At 41.8% G+C, this 18,588-nt stretch overlaps 1 protein-coding gene and 1 pseudogene across 2 annotated transcripts in view; both read right to left on the minus strand.

Annotated features, from left to right (window-relative positions):
* Nucleotides 1–18,588, minus strand: part of RNF144B (ring finger protein 144B) — a 103,152-nt gene that overhangs the window by 16,886 nt on the left and 67,678 nt on the right. For both annotated transcript variants that reach the window (XM_047859060.1, XM_047859059.1), the window contains exon 4: nt 13,170–13,230. In XM_047859060.1, coding sequence (XP_047715016.1) covers nt 13,170–13,230 — 61 coding nt within the window. The remainder of the gene's footprint in view (nt 1–13,169; nt 13,231–18,588) is intronic.
* Nucleotides 2,019–6,038, minus strand: LOC125165536 (60S ribosomal protein L32-like; annotated as a pseudogene).

Below are 18,588 nucleotides of genomic sequence, written 5' to 3' on the forward strand. Positions count from 1 at the left end.
AATTGATCAATGTCAGGTACTTTTTAGAGATCATGGGCTCTAAAAGAGGTGAAAATAGAGGTTTGCAGGGCACCTGGGTGGTTCAGTCAGTTAAGCATTCGACTCTTGATCTTGGCTCAGGTCATGATCTCATGGTTTGTGAGTTTGAGCCCCACATCGGGCTCTGCACTGACAGTGTGGAGCCTGCTTGGGATTATCTCTCTCCCTCTTCCTCTGCTCCTCCCCTCCTCACTTTTTCTCTGTCAAAATAAATAAACATTAAAAAAAAAAAGAAAATAGAGGTTTACTTCTCAGAAATCTCAGCGCGAAAAGAACCAGAGATGTTCAAAATTAATAAAATGTAAAAAAAAAAAACACAAGCAATGTAATAACTGACAGAGCACCCCACAAGATAACATAAATGAAATTATTAACAAATAAATGTGAGCAACTCTTAGGGGTGGAGGTAAGGAATGTCTGATATACAGAAACTTTTTTTTAATACAGAAATATTTTATGCTTCTCTTATCCCAAGTATCCATAATGAAGTTTCTCCTTTTAATCAGCTCTAAAATCAGGAGGTAAAACTGGTCCCTCCTAACCACAGTACAAAGCAGATGGCACATGCTGAGATAAAACACAAAGAAATTAAGTTAGAGCTAAAGCACCACAGAAGCAAAGATGACAAATAAAAAAACCCCCAATCCCTGTAATAGCAACTCTTCAGGCAGCCAGAGTCAGGAAGGCATAAAAGGAAAAGGACAGTCTCCTTCCCGATAGTGGAATAAAGATTCTGCACTTAAGGAAACACTGAGCAAGGACACTGGCGGCCGCCTCCTGAAGCAGGGTCCCACCAGCTCACAACCTACTCCATCTCGTCCCAGCGCTGCATTCAGTGACACCACATGAATCGGCTACTTGAGAAATCAACCACGGTAAAGTATTTACACCACAGAAAGCGGCAAACACTGTAAATCAGGGCCTCCCCCGCCCCCACCAAAAAACCGTTTGCCAACACATCCCTGAAAATTGTCCACCTTGAGAGTAAAAATATAGACGTAGAGACCCTACCTCAGCATAGTCAAGTGTGGGGCACACAGCGGGCAACCGAAGAACAGAACTTAGCATGAGAAGAGAAGTGAAAACTACAATAGTGACAGTTCTTGTAGCCATATTTGCTGACCAGCCTTTTCTACCTCCTGAACATCCCGCATACAGACAGGTACTTACATTTGAAGTAATCCTCTCATGTCTCCCACGGGTATACATCTTCTAAAGAGTGTTTGCTATTTGATTATATATTCTAGTTTATTGTTGGTTAATTGCTTCTTGTACATATGTCTGGGATCATCAACTCCAGTGAGAGCTCTCCTAGAAGACAGGCTGTTTCTTCTGCTCAGAACCACAGCATGTGTATGTATGTTACGAGTACGTATTTTTGGATCTGCCCACCATACGTCTAAGCACCCCTCGCTATGCCAGTCATATGGGATGCACTCAGTACATTCCTGACCACCCAGCAGATGGAAATTTTTTCCTTTATAAATACAAAGGGTCACGGGGAAAAAAAAAAAAAAGAGAACAGATATCTACTAATTTAAACCAATTCCTTCTCTTGAACAGAGCCCCCCCTTCTCCCATCAGCCATTCTTTTAAAGAACCTAAATAAATGGAAAGCGCTGCTAGGTAGAATCTGACATGATTAAAGCCTGGAGAAAAGTCCATCAATACAGGAGGTACCCACAGTAGCAATATAGTACCATGTGTTTATGTAACGTTTGCTTTGGGGCACAGCTATTTTTTACACAGGTACTTGAGCTTGTTCTACACCTTTTAAATATTATTCTGGTGGGGCGCCTGGGTGGCTCAGTCGGTTGAGTGTCTGACTTTTGATTTTGGCTCATATAATGACCCCAGAGTCATGGGATCAAGCCTTATGTCGGGCCCCATGCTGAGCGTGGAGCCTGGTTGAGATATATTCCCTCCCTCCCTCTCTCTCTCTCTCTGCTCCTCTCCCCACCCTGACTCATTCTTCCTCTTTCTCTCTCTCAAATAATAATAATAAAAAAAATACATACACTGTTCTGGTTAATTAAAGGACACTTGTCAAAGAAGTTATGCCATTGTCTTCTTGGTAAAGCATTAAGAGCAAATAACTATTCTGAGGCAAAAAGACAGATCTATCCAAATTTGACAGTCCCCTCAGCTTTATATTTCTGTGTTAACGAAAGGAGCTGAATAAGTTAACAAGGAGTTAACACTCAAAGGAGTAGTGACTCAGTTTCTCACACTGGTGACGGAGACAGGACTAAAGAGATTTATCACTTGCAGTCAAACAGTACACGCAAGCCTTCTGTAGAAATTCACAAAGGACATTTGAATGAGAAGAAAAGGTATATTCATACTTCTGGGCCTGAATATGTAGAGAATACCTAAATGATTTGGTTTTTTCTCTGCCGCCTTCATTTTTGTTTCATGGCAGAGACCTCTCAGCTCAAATGCACACTTTCTGCTCTCTCAACTGGGTAACTATTAATTTGGTTAGAATTGCTAGAGATAAGCCTCTGGGATTGTTACATTTGTGTGAGAACCAGATGGCTCTGAGCAAACATTACTTCTGGTTTTGAGAGTTATTTATAGCTGTATGTTTTTTAAAAACACATTGAAGTCAATAGGTTAGAACCATGAACAAGCAGCTAATCTACGCATGGTTTTGATCTGAAAGATTTCCAACTTATATCCAAATGATGCAGAAGAGGAGACTTACACGTGTAATAGGCCTAGCAGGGCAATTTCACAAGGAGCTAAGTGAGCAGAGGGGAGGGTCACAGGACATAATGCGGGGATAGTCATCAAGGACCTGATTCTAGAGGATGACGATAAGGCCTAAGCATGCTGAGAAGCCGCTGGAGGGGCTTTTTTTTTTTTTTTTTTTTCGGTAGTATAACACAAATACGACGTGCACATAAGCTGTCTATTCACGTTCGCCACTAGGCAGCCTGGCATTGGGAGCGCTGAGTCTGATGGCCAGCTGGGCCGTACTTTCCATAACGGCTCTGTGGTTCTTAGACATTGTAAGCAATCTCTGCACAGTAAGATTTGTTGCACATCCGCAGCTCTTCAGGCTCCTTGACACTGTGGACGAGGAACTTCTGGAAGCCACCAGGCAGCACGTGCTTTGTTTTCTTGCTGCTCCCGTAAGCAACGCCAGGCATCAAGATCCGGCCTTTGAATCTTCTGCGCGCCATATTGTCAGTGCCTCTGGGCTTCCGCCAGTGGCGCTTAATTTTGATATATTGGTCTGACTGGTGCCTGATGAACTTCTTGGTCCTCTTTTTCGCAATCTTGGGCTTCACCAGAGGTCTGAGGGCGGCCACGATGCCGAACAGGAGACGGCCGCCACCCCCCACAGGCAGTGCCGAGGAAGAGAGGGCAGTGCCACTGTGATGAAGGGAGAGCCGTGACGCGATGACCACTCTCAGAAGATTACTCTGGCTACCATAGGGAGTGGAGCTGGTGGCGGCACAGGGTGAGGACAGAGAGCAGCGATCTAATCCGAGATGCACTGGATTCTAGGTGAGAAGTGGAAGTACTCATAATTTGGAGCATATTTTGAAGGTGAAACCGTCAAGATTTCCTAGTGAGGATGCAGTTGGATGCAGTCATCCCAAGCTGACAACCAGTGATCTAGAAAGCTTTCTGAAACTTCGTATTTGTTGAATAAATGAATGAAGCAACGTAACAGAAGTGTAAGAAATGCTATCTGTAGATCAATTCCCCGTGGTAATAAAGGATAATTGACGGTCTACACAGCAAGGTTCTGTCTTACTCAGCCCTGCATTCAGATATTTCCAGAGAACAGGAATAACCGCTCAGAGAGACTATTGCACAGGGTTTCTTGGACTCTCAGGGAGAAGAGCATCCCCCAGCAGAACAGGGATTCCCACCCGCAAGTCTGGCCAGATTACACTGAAAAGGTATCTGAGCACAGCACGGCATCTCCCCTAACGACTGTGTTTTGGCCCAGCTCCTAGAAGAGCAGCTACAAGTAAACATCCACAGAGGCTAAGAGAGGCATTTTTATTTTTTAAGAATTAGAATTTCAGGGGCACTTGAGTGGCTCCGATGGTTAAATGTCCAACTCTTGATTTCAGCTCAGGTCATGGTCGCACAGTCCATGGGATCGAGCCCCCCTTGGCACTGAGAGTGCGGAGCCTGCTTGGGATTCTCTTTCCCTCTTTCTCTGCACCTTCCCCGCTCACATGCGTGTGTGCACACACTCTCTCTCTCTCTCGGAATAAATAAACATTTTTTAAAAAGAATGATTATAATTCCAATATGCTATTAAGAGCACAATTTTGCTTCCTATCCATCAGGTAACAGAGTGTACCACAAATGGTTTTTTTCCTAGAGGAAAAAACGCTAAAGGGGTGTCACATATTAGCAATCCTAACCCCACGCCAAAGAGGAACCGACTGGTGGACACCAGTTGGAAGCCAAATCATGTCCATGAACAAGAGCTTCTCCTCCTCACGCCTGACTCCACCCCGTTGACCTGAGAGGAGCCTGACGGGAGGGGAGCTGTACGGGGTTAATGCGAAATTTTTAAAAACACTTTTGAGGGGCGCCTGGGTGGCGCAGTCGGTTAAGCGTCCAACTTCAGCCAGGTCACGATCTCGCGGTCCGTGAGTTCGAGCCCCGCGTCGGGCGCTGGGCTGATGGCTCAGAGCCTGGAGCCTGTTTCCGATTCTGTGTCTCCCTCTCTCTCTGCCCCTCCCCCGTTCATGCTCTGTCTCTCTCTGTCCCCCCCCCAAAAAAATAAATAAACGTTGAAAAAAAAATAAAAAAAAAAATAAATGCAATGTGTTAAAAAAAAAAAAACGCTTTTGATTACTATTAGAGTGAATTCGATTCTAACTCCTGGCTCTTGGCCTAGGAGATACAGTTATCATGGAGATAAAGAAAACGCGCACATCCAAAAAAACGTAAGGTTTCGTTTCTTCCCCCTTCAAATTGCCATTCCAAAGCTGGAGGAAAATGCACTAATGCGTAGTCAGCTAATTTTTTCTGCATCCGCGGTGACAAAAGCTTCATGTAGCTCTGAGATGGGGGAAAAGTTCAGGGATCTATAAAAAGAGAGCCCAGGGGCCTGTACACAGGCTAGGGGTATTCCCAACACTTTACCATGAACGTGATTTAGCAGTCATTAAACGTAACATACTTACATCAGAGACAGACAAATTCACCAACTGCAGCCAGGATTTACTTAAGAAAATTAACACTGATCACTGAAGTAAAGTTGCATGACTGTTTGGTCTTAAGACTGCTTGTTCATAGAAATTAGGCAAGGCAGGAAATGCTACGTAAAGCTATCTCTACTTCTGTATTCTGACAATTCTTGAGAAATAGAAACATTTTAAGAGAATAAAACTGCCTCGAGCCCTAAGGAGCATGTCTGACCCCAGCGACTGTTTTCAGTTTTCAAACCCTGATCCCGAGATCCACTGGAAGCCATCAGTATTACATAGGCAGAGCTTGGTTTTTATTCTGTTGTAAATTCTCTTAACTAACATAAGTGGGTTTTCTGCCATCCTCTGCCAGTGTGAAGCTGTGCCAGAAAAGAGATCCCATGATTTCATATCATGGTAGGAAACATCATACATCCAAGCTAATTTATCAGCTGAAATAAATCAAACTGGTTTAACTTTCATGACCCTCTGCATTTTTAATTATGCCAAAGTTAATTTGCTTTCTGATGTCTCAAGGAACAAAGGTCTTCTGTAGATAGTTAAAATGCAATTAAACTGATCAGAATTAACATCTGCCGTAGTAAATAAAGTCAAAGAGACGTGGCCTTTAGCAGCCCTCTGTCAAGATTGCTGAGGAGAACCAACAGAATTTCAGACCTGGAAACAACTTCTGAGGTTATCCAGTCTGACGCTCTTACATTATGACCCACACAAGCTAGAAGCATGCATAACCCGCAGTTCATGAGTATATGCTGGGATCCGGCCTTTTTTCCTCCTAGAATACCATTCTCTATGTAAACGCACAACCATGTTGTTAAATAGATTTCCATTTCCACTATGAGCATGGGAACGTTTTCTCTTTAGAGCAGCCACTTTGCACGCTCTGGGTCAGCAAGTCATGATCTCCTTGGAGGTGCTGGAGAAGGTGGGTTCATGATTCAAGTAACAGCACACACTGTATGATGGTGCCATACGATGCTTTAGAATCTAGGACAATGCGGATGGAAACATGCTGAAAAAGATACGAGTTAAGATGAAAAGAGGACAAAAGTCGTATTATTGTGCTATACCCTCAGTCCAAGGTATGATCTGGATTCTAGAAGATGCTCTTTTCGTTTGGTTTAGAAACCACTGGGACAAAGGTAAGATGGGGTGGCAATAGTGATGAACAACAAAAACCACAACAACGATAATGACAGCAATAATTTACTGAGCACACACAGTGACAGACACACAACACTGACTCATTCTTCACAACACTCCAGCTGTTACAGGTGCGGGTGGAAGTGCACACAGGGAGAGGCAAGATGTCATACTGTGCCTGTCGCTTGGGGCCCCTTTCAAAAAATCACCCTATCTGGTGATAAGGGTCTCTTCTTACGGACACTAGTTTTTCAGAGGAAAGCTGAACCACCTAGAGGGCGTTGTTTGAGATTTAGAACTGACCCGCAAGAAAGAGTTGATGGTAAAGGAAAGGAAGCAGAACGCTGGGGAGAAAATGTTACCATCTGGAGGCACAGGGTAGCTTTGTAAGGAAACCCTAGACTTAGTCATACATTTACCACAAAACACCAAAAAAGCAGGCTCAAAGGGAGAACAGGTGTGCACACGCACGCACATGCATGATAAGAATGGGCTTAGGGTCAGAAACTATGAAAAGTAAGACGACTAATAAGGGACGGGAGCTGTTGAAAAATAAAACTGAATTAACAGGAAGGTCATGGAAGTATCACACAGCGCTAACAAAAACAAAACAAACAAAAAACACCAGGGCGCCTGGGTGGCTCAGTCGGTTGGGCATCTGACTTGGGCTCAGGTCACGATCTTGCGGTTTGTGGGTTCGGGCCCCGCGTGGGGCTCTGCGCTGACAGCTCGGAGCCTGGAGCCTGCTTTGGATTCCGGGTCTCCCTCTCTCTCTGCCCCTCCCCCATTTGTGCTCTGTCTCTCTCTCAAAAATAAACGTTAAAAAATAATTTTTTAAAAATGCCAAGAGAAACCGAATAACTACACACAGAGCCCTGGTGACATAAAACCTTAAATGATTAAACACAAAGGAGGGGCGGGGAGCATTTCACCAAAGACAAATAAAGGAGCGAGATGAAACTCAAAGAGCCCCATCTTCAATGTTGAGACTTTTGCTGCAGTGTTGAAAGGAGGCTTGTGAAAAATGCTGAGAACAGATGGGCTTTGGAGAAAGACTGGGCCGCGGCTTACAGCAGCATCGGGAAGTGACCCTGGCACACAAGAGATTCTCAGTCCACAGAAACATAGATATTAAATACGTGAGTGAAGGCAGTAGGATTAACAGATAACAGGAAAATAAATTCCTATTTGACTTTTTCCAACAGAGAACAGTGTGCCGCTGGCACCATTTCTAAGAGTTTCCAGCCACTCTGAAAATACAAATAGCCAAGAACAGACCAATCAACCACGAGGGAATTGAAGCAACGTGCAATTATAATAAGCAAAAAGGGGTCACAAAAAATAGGAAGAGTGCTTAAGGACTAGAGATGGAAAATCTTAATCCAATTTTAAAAAATATTCTGAAAACACAGACTCCAGACAAGCAGACTCGAGAGACAAAATTCTAGCATTAATCATCAGGCACATGCTTTGCGGACCAGTAGAAAGTACAACAGTGATCACTAACACATGCCAAACTTAGTATTCTCTTTTCTTTGTTAATATTGGAAGACTGACACGGAAAGGGAAAGCCACAAACACAGTAGTAGCCAACAGAAAGTCACAGATGGAAGGAAAGTGGATTCATCGAATAACCCATCTATGCCAAATGCTGTTTCTCTGCTTTATGTAAACAGTGATGATTTAGGCTTGTTCCTATTCAAAATATTTTTCCCCCACAAAGACTCAGATTAAAACAAAGCTATAAAAGGCAAGTTAATCATATATGTAACATAAAGCAGAAGACAATTAAAACACGGATGACAGACTAAAAACCGAGAACTTGGTAGGCAATAAGCATGGGGCAAAACTAATGGAAATGCGTATAACTAAGATACAAGGCCACCACTAATCTGAGTCTTTTTCCAGAGCAACGACAGTCTCTACACATCTGAGAGCCCAGTCGGTGAGTTTTACTTTCCACAAGTTAGCCCTTTAGATCATTCACATCAGTATTTAAAGCATCCCAAGACCCCCTTGTAAACAGTTCCACATAAAATATTTTTGTGGCATAGACCCCAAAGTGACCTAGCTGGTAAGTCTTGAGTCCGAGGTAGATATGAAGTCTATTGAGTAAAAACAAGATATACAATTTAGATAAAGATCATCCCAATCAAGTAAATTCCCTTCCATAACACTGTATTGATTTAAACTTACTCTTACTTGGAATGCCTTTCTCTAATAACTCTGTATCATGGATGGATAAAGAAAAAGTGCATGAATTGATACTAAAGAATTATAGGGGCACCTGGGTGGCTCAGTCAGTTAAGCGTCTGTCCAACTTTGGCTCAAGTCGCGATCTCATGGCTCATGAGTTCGAGCTCCACGTCAGGCTCTGTGCTAACAGTGCGGAGCCTGCTTGGGATTCTCTCTCTGCGCCTCCTCCGCTCATTCTGTCTCTCAAAATAAATAAATAAACTTTAAAATAAATAAATAAATAAATAATTATAAACTGCCTTCCCAAATCACCTCAGATCAAAATGTCTCTGGACTTTGGTTTCCTTTCTTATAAAACAAGGGAGTTGAACCAAACTCCCAGATTTAACATACTTCCAAATGTAATTGTGGTTCCATACTTTATGATAGTAAAAATATACAATTAAATTTATATTTAAATGACAGAGTTTGGGCAGTTCCTCAAACACCAAATACAGAATTCGGCACATGACCAAGCAATTCCACTTCTAAGTATATACCCATAAGAACTGAAAGCTAGGACTCAAAAAGATACTTGGTCCCCAGTGTTCCCTGTAGCATTATTCACAGCAGGCAAAAGGTAAAAACGATCCAAGTGTCCTATAACAGACGAATGGATAAACAAAATGTGTGATATCCATACAGTGGCATATTATTCAGCCATAAAAAGTGCTGATACACAGCACCATGTTTTGAACCTTCAAAACATTATACTAAGGGAAGTAAGCCAGACCCAAAAGGAAAATAGTGTATGATTCCACTTAAATGAAATATCTACACTAGGCAAGTTTACAGAACAGCAAGCAGATTACAAGCTACCAAGGCCGGGGAAAAAAGGGAAATGCAAAGTTATTATTTAATGACTACAGTTTCTGCTTGGGGTGATAAATAGACGGTAGTGATGGTTACACAACACTGTGTGTGTTCCTAATGCCACTGAATTGTACACCTAAAATGGATGAAATGGTAAGTTTTATGTTTTGCAGGTACATATTACCCTAGTAAAAAATTATGCAATTAACACAACACACAATCTATAGATGAGGAAGCTTAGACACAGTCTATGTAATGCTGGGCAAGTCTCAACCTCTCCAGTTTTCACTCTCTTCATCTACAAAGTAGGAATAATAAAATCCATTATCAGTTCGTGGGATGGGTAATGGGACATCCACCTGGAACTTGTGAGAAAAAATAAATTCCACGTATGAGTAAAACTGCTTGATCAATTTATAATGCATCAAAGCAAAGATATGCAAGGCTACCTACAAACTGGCTCTAAGGCCTCCCCAACTTGACTGTAACTGGACCGAGTATATTAACACACCTGATGAATAAATAAGCCAATCAGAAGTAGGGCTGAACACTACAAGAACATCAAAAAGTCCCAATCACAAAGCAAAGTGTGAGGACATCTATCCAAGCTTTCTGGGGGACAACGAGAGTCCTGGCTGATGATTTTCCATGTGGACCTCTCCCGCAGCAAGCCTTTTCCTACCACAAGCATGGATGTAGCGCTGAAGAGCGTATTGCTCAGCGAAAGATGCCAACCTGAGAAGGCTACATATTGCATGATTCTGACTGTAGGACATTCCAGAAAAGGCAAAACTATGGGCACATTAAGAAGATCAGTGGCAGCCAGTGGGTAGTGGGAAAAGATGAGGAAGTGGCGCCTAGAGGAATTTTAGGGCAGTGAAACGCTGTGTATGATACTGTAATGGCACGTGTGTCATCAATGTGTCCGAACTCAAGAATGTATGTACACACACACACACACACGATGTGGCCAATTAACTTCACATGTTCTAATCCCACTAACAAGATAATCGTATTCTCTATTTCATTTTTTTTAAATTTTTTTTAACATTTATTTATTTTTGAGACAGAGAGAGACACAGCATGAACAGGGGAGGGTCAGAGAGAGAGGGAGACACAGAATCCGAAACAGGCTTCAGGCTCTGAGCGGTCAGCACAGAGCCCGACGCGGGGCTCGAACTCACGGACCGCGAGATCAGGACCTGAGCCCAAGTCGGACGCTTAACCGACTGAGCCACCCAGGTGCCCCTATTCTCTATTTCAATATGGGGATATTTCCTAGAGAATGTGAAGATTATCCCATTTGGGGAATAAGACAAGAACACTGCATATGCGTCATGTAAAAGGTGCCCCTCTGAAATTATTAGTATTGTTATTATCAACAGCTGTTGACATTTTGAACACGGAGACAAAGTACTCAAGGAAGTGCTTTACATGTTTTAGTTCATTTAGTACTCATCCCAACCACATGGGAGGGGAACCAACATCATCCGCATGTTGCAGCCGAGGAAATCCAGGTACACAAATTAAGTATCTTGTCCAAGGTCACGCAGCTGGTAAGCCGTAGGGCCTGCGTTCCCAGCCGAGGCTCTTAGCCACTATGTTTTAAATACACTAAAAGCTTATATTCATCAGTGAGAACCAACTCACACAAAGTTTTAATTCCTAGTACTCTTAGAATTTGTCTCATGAATTACAAAACGACACTTCAGCTAGTAAGTAGTCTGTAAAATGTAAACAATGAGGAATGAGGCCTGCCCCTGACAGATGGGGCCGCAGGCAGGTGAGGAGGAGGTCCAGGGCAGGAGAAAGCAGAGGTGCGTATAGGCCAAGGGCATACCAACAATGGGCAGAGCCCCGGTTACTGAGTAGGACTAGTGAGACTGACAGAGCTCACCAGTTAAGAAGACTGAAAATGCAGTCTAACTTCTTTGACTTTCTCCAGGAGAGACCCCTTAAATCATTGCACTGGCTACAGCCACATCCATGTGTGGGGTGAATAGTTGGAATGTCTGTGTTCCCACAGTAATTTATCTTTATAACAGAGGATACTGGGATAAAGTGGGAGAATGGCAGGCCAGGTGTTTGACATTATCATCTCTGGCCATCACACCCAATAAGCACCCCGGGCTGTATTAATCAGCCAGCATGGCTAGATCTGAGATGTAAAGTACCCCATCATTAACTTCTCCAGCTGGCTGAGAATCCACACAGGACTGATTCACGGGGCTGTGTCTTCATGAATCAAACCTAAAATTCACCTGACTTTGCTGGTTCAGATTCCACATTCAACAACATCCTAACTATTTCCTCACCCGTTATCTGCATCTTCCTATGAGGCAAAAATGTAATTCAAGTAATCTAGTCCAAGAATTGTTTTAGTAATTTCCATTTTAATATTTCAGACTTAAAAATGTAGTTAAATGATCTGCCCAGGAGAGATGAATCTGCTTTTGGCTTGCTAAACAAATAAAAAATAAAAAATAAAAAAATTAGCCTATGAAACTGGCCAAACCTTGGTCCTAGGTAGTGAGAGCCATCTCATGACTCCCCCGCTGGTCTACTCTTGTCCCCTCATATTCTGCATGGTCTTCTTTTCTCATGTAAGAATCATCTGTCAGGGTGACTGCAAAAACTGAATGAGGTAAAGGTAATTGTGTTTATCAAACTTACTGGCACCAGAGACATAAACGTACCTCTTTCCCCTTACCCTCACCTCTAGACTTTACTAACACAGATTTAAAAGTTATCAATAGAAAACTGTATGTTCATGCTGTATGAGAGTTTATTTTGGGTACTCAATGAGACCCAAAAGCAATTTTCTCCTATTTCTCAGATATGGAAAAACAGACCATTTAGTTCAAGAATGTACAGGGTGTTGGGGCACCTGGGTGGCTCAGTCAGTTGAGTGACTGACTTCGGCTCAGGTCATGATCTCGCGGTTCGTGAGCTCGAGCCCCACGTAGGGCTCTGGGCTGACAGCTCAAGGCCTGAAACCTGCTTCAGATTCTGTGTCTCCCTCTCTCTCTGCCCCTCCCCCGCTCGTGCTCTATCTCTCAAAAATAAACGATAAAAATTTTTTTAAAAAACGTACAGGGTGTGACAGCAGGGAAAGGGCTCCTTGAAAAAGATCTGCAAGAAGCCAAAAGGAGAATGAATGAATGAATGAATGAATGAATGAATGAATGAATGAATCCTACAGGTAAAAAGACAGTACAAAGAAAAAAGCCCTATCAATTATCCCAAGGCCAAAGTGAGAAAGAAAATGAGTCTGATGCATTGTAGATCGCATGGGAAGGACACACTCAGCCATCACTATGATTAGTAGTATCAAAGGAATGAATGGTGAGTATCACAAGCAGCAGTAAAAATGTTTGGGTTGATTCATGTTTTGAAGTGATCTTCAGGAGGGGTAAATGGGTGGTAAAACCCATTTTAAGGAACATGTTCTTTTGTGAAACTATCCCAGCTTTTGTAGAACCTCTCTTCACGTGAGCCAAATTAAAAATATAAAGCAACCAAAATAAGGAAGCTTCTAGTTCCTGCTCGTCCGCATTTTTTCTGCCTCTGGCTGAGAAAGCTGAAATTTTGTGTTGCAATTACAGTTTTTCCCCTTTTGGCGTGTCCTTGTGGCTCTGTTGACAGCCCACAGCCGCCCCAACCTTACACGATGGTTTCAGGTTAGTGCGCAGATGACATATTGTAAAACCACAACCCACCATCGGGATAGACAGGAGCATGCATACATACCTCGTTCAAATTTTAACCGTTGATAAAGCTGAAACTGGTCCACAGGTACCAAGCAGGCAATCTGAAACCAGAGATATTAAAGAGATGAGGTCTCTGTCATCAGTGGAGCCCAGAATTCCAGCCTTCTAGGACCTCTCCTTCTCATCTGGCTGACTTTATACCAGTGGATCTCCAACTGCTTTTTCTCCCCACAGTTCACATGGTAACACAAAGAGCAATTCCAACATCGGCCCCAGTCCTCTGCCATGGCTGGGAGTCGCTACTCAAAGCACCCATGACCGGACCCACCAGTCAGCTTCCGTTCTTCCGTCAACAGCTACTAAGACCAGACAACCAAGCTTTTGGACCACCTCAATTATTTGTGTACGTATACAAAAGATGCTCCTTTCCCCTCCACATTCATTTAAGAAATGTTTAAAAGATTATAGTCCTAGCTTTAGAACCCCTAAAAAACTAGGATCAGGTAGGTAGTGCCTCAGGAATTATAAAAACCTCATTAGTTTCCTGGGGATCAGAACCTTTGAAGCAATATAAAAATCATTCCTTCAGGCAAAAATCACTTCATGGGGCCCTTGGTTTCATTGATTGCCATCCATGCCATGGCAGAAAATGCTAAAGGGGAGCCCGGGTGGTTCAGTTGGTTGAGCATCCAACTTCAGCTCAGGTCGTGATCTCACAGTTCATGAGTTCAAGCCCTGCATGAAGCTTGCTGCTGTCAGCACAGAGCCTGCTTCTGATCTTCTGTCTCCCTCTTTCTGCCCCTCCCCCGCTCATGCTCGCTCGCTCTCTCTCTCTCTCTCTCTCTCTCTCTCTCTCTCTCTCTCCCTCTCAAAAATAAACACGTTTTAAAAAAGGAAAGAAAATGCTAAAGATGCTAAAATGCTACAGCTATTTCTTGTGGCTAGACTCCTCCGTTTCCATTTCAGATGGCAATATGAACTCAAAGGTTTACTGGTAAATGACAATGATTCATACCTGGCCAAATGACATTTCAGATTAATCTTCTTAAATTGCATTTCAAAGTCAGATGCAGGAAAAGCCAAATGCTCTTAAACTGGCATTCTAAAAATAATAGTTCCATTGACGTCAACTCTATTGACGTTGCTTAAAAGATACATAACTGAGAAAACCAAAAGATGTGATACTAGGCTTCTAAACATTTAGCAAGTTGATACAGCACACAGTCTTAGCCTTAGCAATTCTGACTCTAACACACTGCATATTCTTTGGCATAAAATATATCTAGACAGAAGTTCATTAGTTCAACTAATGAAAGGAAGTCTGCGTTAAGAAAACAAGAGTGAAAAAAAAATGAGGCAGTTTAAAATTGTACATAACAAATATTTTTGAAAAGGTATCCAGAATCTAATCCTCCTTGTCACACACGAAAAATCAATTGGTTTACTTTGCAAATGAATTAAACTAAGTTAGCTAAAACGTATGAAGGACCACGAAACAGGCAAGTTCAGTCTTCTCCATCCCAAGTATGGTAAAACATTAATTTAACTTAATTACAGAATTTTTTTCTCCAGCTAGCAAGGAAGGTTGCATTTGCATCTGCCGCCTTAAATAAAGCTCCTGAGAAATCACTGTAAAAAAAATTATGGGGGCGCCTGGGTGGCGCAGTCGGTTAAGCGTCCGACTTCAGCCAGGTCAAGATCTCGCGGTCCGTGAGTTCGAGCCCCGCGTCGGGCTCTGGGCAGATGGCTCAGAGCCTGGAGCCTGTTTCCGAATCTGTGTCTCCCTCTCTCTCTGCCCCTCGCCCGTTCATGCTCTGTCTCTCTCTGTCCCAAAAATAAATAAACGTTGAAAAAAAAAAAAGTTTAAAAAAATAAAACGCCAAATGTTTAAAAAAAAAAAATTATGGTTAATTTTATATGATGGGTGTTAGACTTTTACTACATTGGAAGCCAGTTTTGTTTCATCTGTTAGAATACATACCACTTGGGCATCTTTCCTAAAAGACAAAGGTGTCTCAAAAACAAAAAACAAAAAAACAAAAAAAAAACCCTCTGAATTGGGGACAGAAGACATAAGCAGCCAAAGGCAGGAGAGGCATTCAGGAATCTGAATTTAGTTCCTTAGTTGTTGATTCATTGTAGGCAGAGGACAAATAATCTAATATTACTTCAACTTCGGGCCAAGGTGACTTGGAGATGCTGTCATCTGGACCCAACAGACCTCGGTGAGGATCTGTGTCTCTATTTTCAACCCCCACCCCCAAAAAAGATCTCATTCTATGGGACAGTCCTGTACTCAATTCGCCTCCATCTAAAACAGTTTCTGGACTGATGAAGAACTTCTTCAAACCCCTCAAAGTCAACTCTTAAAAATTGTTTGTTTGTTTGTTTGTTTGTTTGTTTTTTAATGACATGCAATTTATGTAACAGCTAAGGTCAAATACAGTTTCTGGAAGACAAAGCAAACAGGAGATGAAGTATTTTAGACACAGATGAAATGCTAATGAAAAAGTGACACAAATTAATGCAGTAAAAAGTCAACAACAGGAGAGATGGATGTTTAATTTTAAATTAGAAAAATAAATGTCATCAGGGGACACATTACTGCCAACGGGGAAGTCAGAGGTCTCTAATTTGTTTTTGGGTTTTTTTTGTTTACTTACTCTACTTTGAATCTATTTATCATTTTTCAGAGATCAAAGATTTTTATGGAATTAAGCCTTAGTAAGGTAAATCAAATTTTTTTCTATTGAAATTTGTGATTAAAAAAAAAGTTAGTTCCATCACACCATTCTCTTCCCAGTCCCCCACCACTTAGATTTGCACTTTCTCCATATTCTGCTCCATGATCCAGGAAGAGTAGAGCACTGGCTGGAAGCCAGGGATACAGACGAGGAAAGGAGACCCAGAAGGTCCCCTCAAGGAACTTAAATTACTCAGAAGGCAATACAGATACATAAGGTTTTCTTTTTTTAATCTGCTCCTTGGGGAACAAAAATCCACATCTTGATCTTACAGTTTGTTGGATATTAAGATTAGACTAGTTTTCTGAAATGTTTCTATTATACCCATGGCTTTAGGTCAGAGAAAGCCAGACCTTGTTTAAAAAAAAAAAAAAAAAAAAAAAAGATGACCCAAAGAATTAAAATCCTGGTTCCATTGCCATTGGGAGTAAGTCACCATTGCTCAAGGTTTTTTACCTGGAAATAAATATGTGAGGATAATTATTAAAGGCTCTATCAGGTCACAGGTTAAAGGGCTACTGCTTTAAAAACAAAACAAAACCCAAAACAATCACAATTACTCTAAAACTGATTGCAAAACTGAAATCCCAACAGAAGAGATTATAAAGAGGTGTCTTTTGATATATCACTCTCCTCTTCCTCCCAAAAAAGAAATTCCAAATTGTTCAAAATCATATCAGAATGTTCCTTTTTAACTTTTCTTTTTGGAAATAATTTTAGACTCACAAAGAATTGCAAAACTTAGGTAGAGTTCCTAAATCCCATCCTCCCAACTTTTCCTTCTGTTAACACCTTACATAACCATGGCATGCATGCATGCATGCATGCATGCATGTATTTATTTATTTATTTATTTATTTATTTATTTATTTAGGGAGAGAGAGAAAGCATGCTCGAGAGGCAAGGGCACCGACAGAGGGGGAGAGAGATTCCCAAGCAGGCTCTGCACTCAGGCAGCGCAGAGCCCAACACAGGGCTCAAACTCATGAACTGTGAGATCATGACCTGAGCAGAGATCAAGAGTTGAACACTTTAACCGACTAAGCCACCCAGGCGTCCCATGGCTAATAATTAAAATAATGAAACTTACATTGACACAAAACAAACAACCTGCAAGTCTTATTCAAAGGTCAAAAACTGTCCCACTTATGTCTTTTTTTTTTTTTCAGTCCAAGATCCTGGATTGCATTTAATTGCTGTGCCTCTACTTAGCCTTCTCCAGTCTGTGGCAAGTCCTCAGTTTGTCTTTGCCTTTCACAACCTTGACGTGTTGGAAGAGTCCAGGCTAGTTATGTTGTACACTGTTCTCTGATTTGGGTTTGTCTGATGCATTCTCATGATTAGGTTGAGGCTGTGCATTTTTGGCAAGAATATCACAGAAGTGATGTTGAGCCATCAGGAGGTACATGAGGACACCCATCTCATTACTGGCGGTGTTGACTTTTTAGCTTGGTCAAGGTGGTGTCTACCAAATTTCTTCACCCTTTGTCATCAGCAAAGGTTCTCGCAGGGATACATTTTGAGATTCTGCAAATATCCTCTTTCTCATCGTACCTTTGCTCCACTATTGTTGTATCTATTGATAATTCTCGCCTACAATAGTTATTACTGTGGTAATTGCTTAATGACGATTTTCTATTTCTACCCTTCATTCTGTATTTGTTAATTAGAATTCTACTGAAAGAAATTTCAGAAATTAGAATTTCTACTGAAAGAAAGAGCTGTCCCTTACTTCCCCAAAGAAGACATCCAGATGGCCAACAGACACACGAAAAAATTCTCAACATCATGCATCATCAGGGAAATACAAATCAAAACCACAATGAGATACCACCTCACACCTGTCAGAATGGCGAACATTAACAACTCAGGCAACAACAGATGTTGGCAAGGATGTGGAGAAAGAGGATCTCTTTTGCATTGTTGGTAGGAATGCAAGCTGGTGCAGCCACTCTGGAAAACAGTACGGAGGTTCCTCAAAAAACGACCCACTAGTAGGTATTTATCCAAGGGATACAGGTGTGCTGTTTCTGAGGGACACATGCACCCTAATGTTTACAGCAGCACTATCGACAATAGCCGAAGTATGGAAAGAGCCCAAATGTCCATCAACAGATGAATGGATAAAGAAGATGTGGTGTGTGTGTGTGTGTGTGTGTGTGTGTACATATACACGTGTGCACACGTGGGGGCACACACACACACACACACACACACACACACACACACTGGAGTATTACTCAGCAATCAAAAAGAATGAAATCTTGCCATCTGCAACTACGTGGTTGGAACCGGAGGGTATTATGCTGAGCAAAATTAGAGAAAGACATATCATATGACTTCCCTCATATGAGGAATCTAATATACAAAGCAGATGAACATAAGGAAAGGGAAAGAAAAATAATGTAAAAACAGGGAGGGGGACAAAACATAAGAGACTCTTAAATATAGAGAACAAACAGAGGGTTGCTGGAGGGGTTATGGCGGGGGTGATGGGCTGAATGGGTAAGGGGCACTAGGGAATCTATTCCTGAAACCATTGTTGCACTATATGCTAACTAACTTGGATGTAAACTTAAAAATTAATTAATTTTAAAAAAAACAAAGAAAGATCAGTCCCTTCTCTCCCATTTATTATTCATTTATTTATTCAGGTCAGTATGGACTACTGATATTATTTTTATTCAGTGGGTTCTAATCCACTAATAACCAGAC

This window comes from Prionailurus viverrinus, chromosome B2 (genome assembly GCF_022837055.1).
Source record: "Prionailurus viverrinus isolate Anna chromosome B2, UM_Priviv_1.0, whole genome shotgun sequence".
NCBI classification, from domain to species: Eukaryota; Metazoa; Chordata; class Mammalia; order Carnivora; family Felidae; genus Prionailurus; species Prionailurus viverrinus.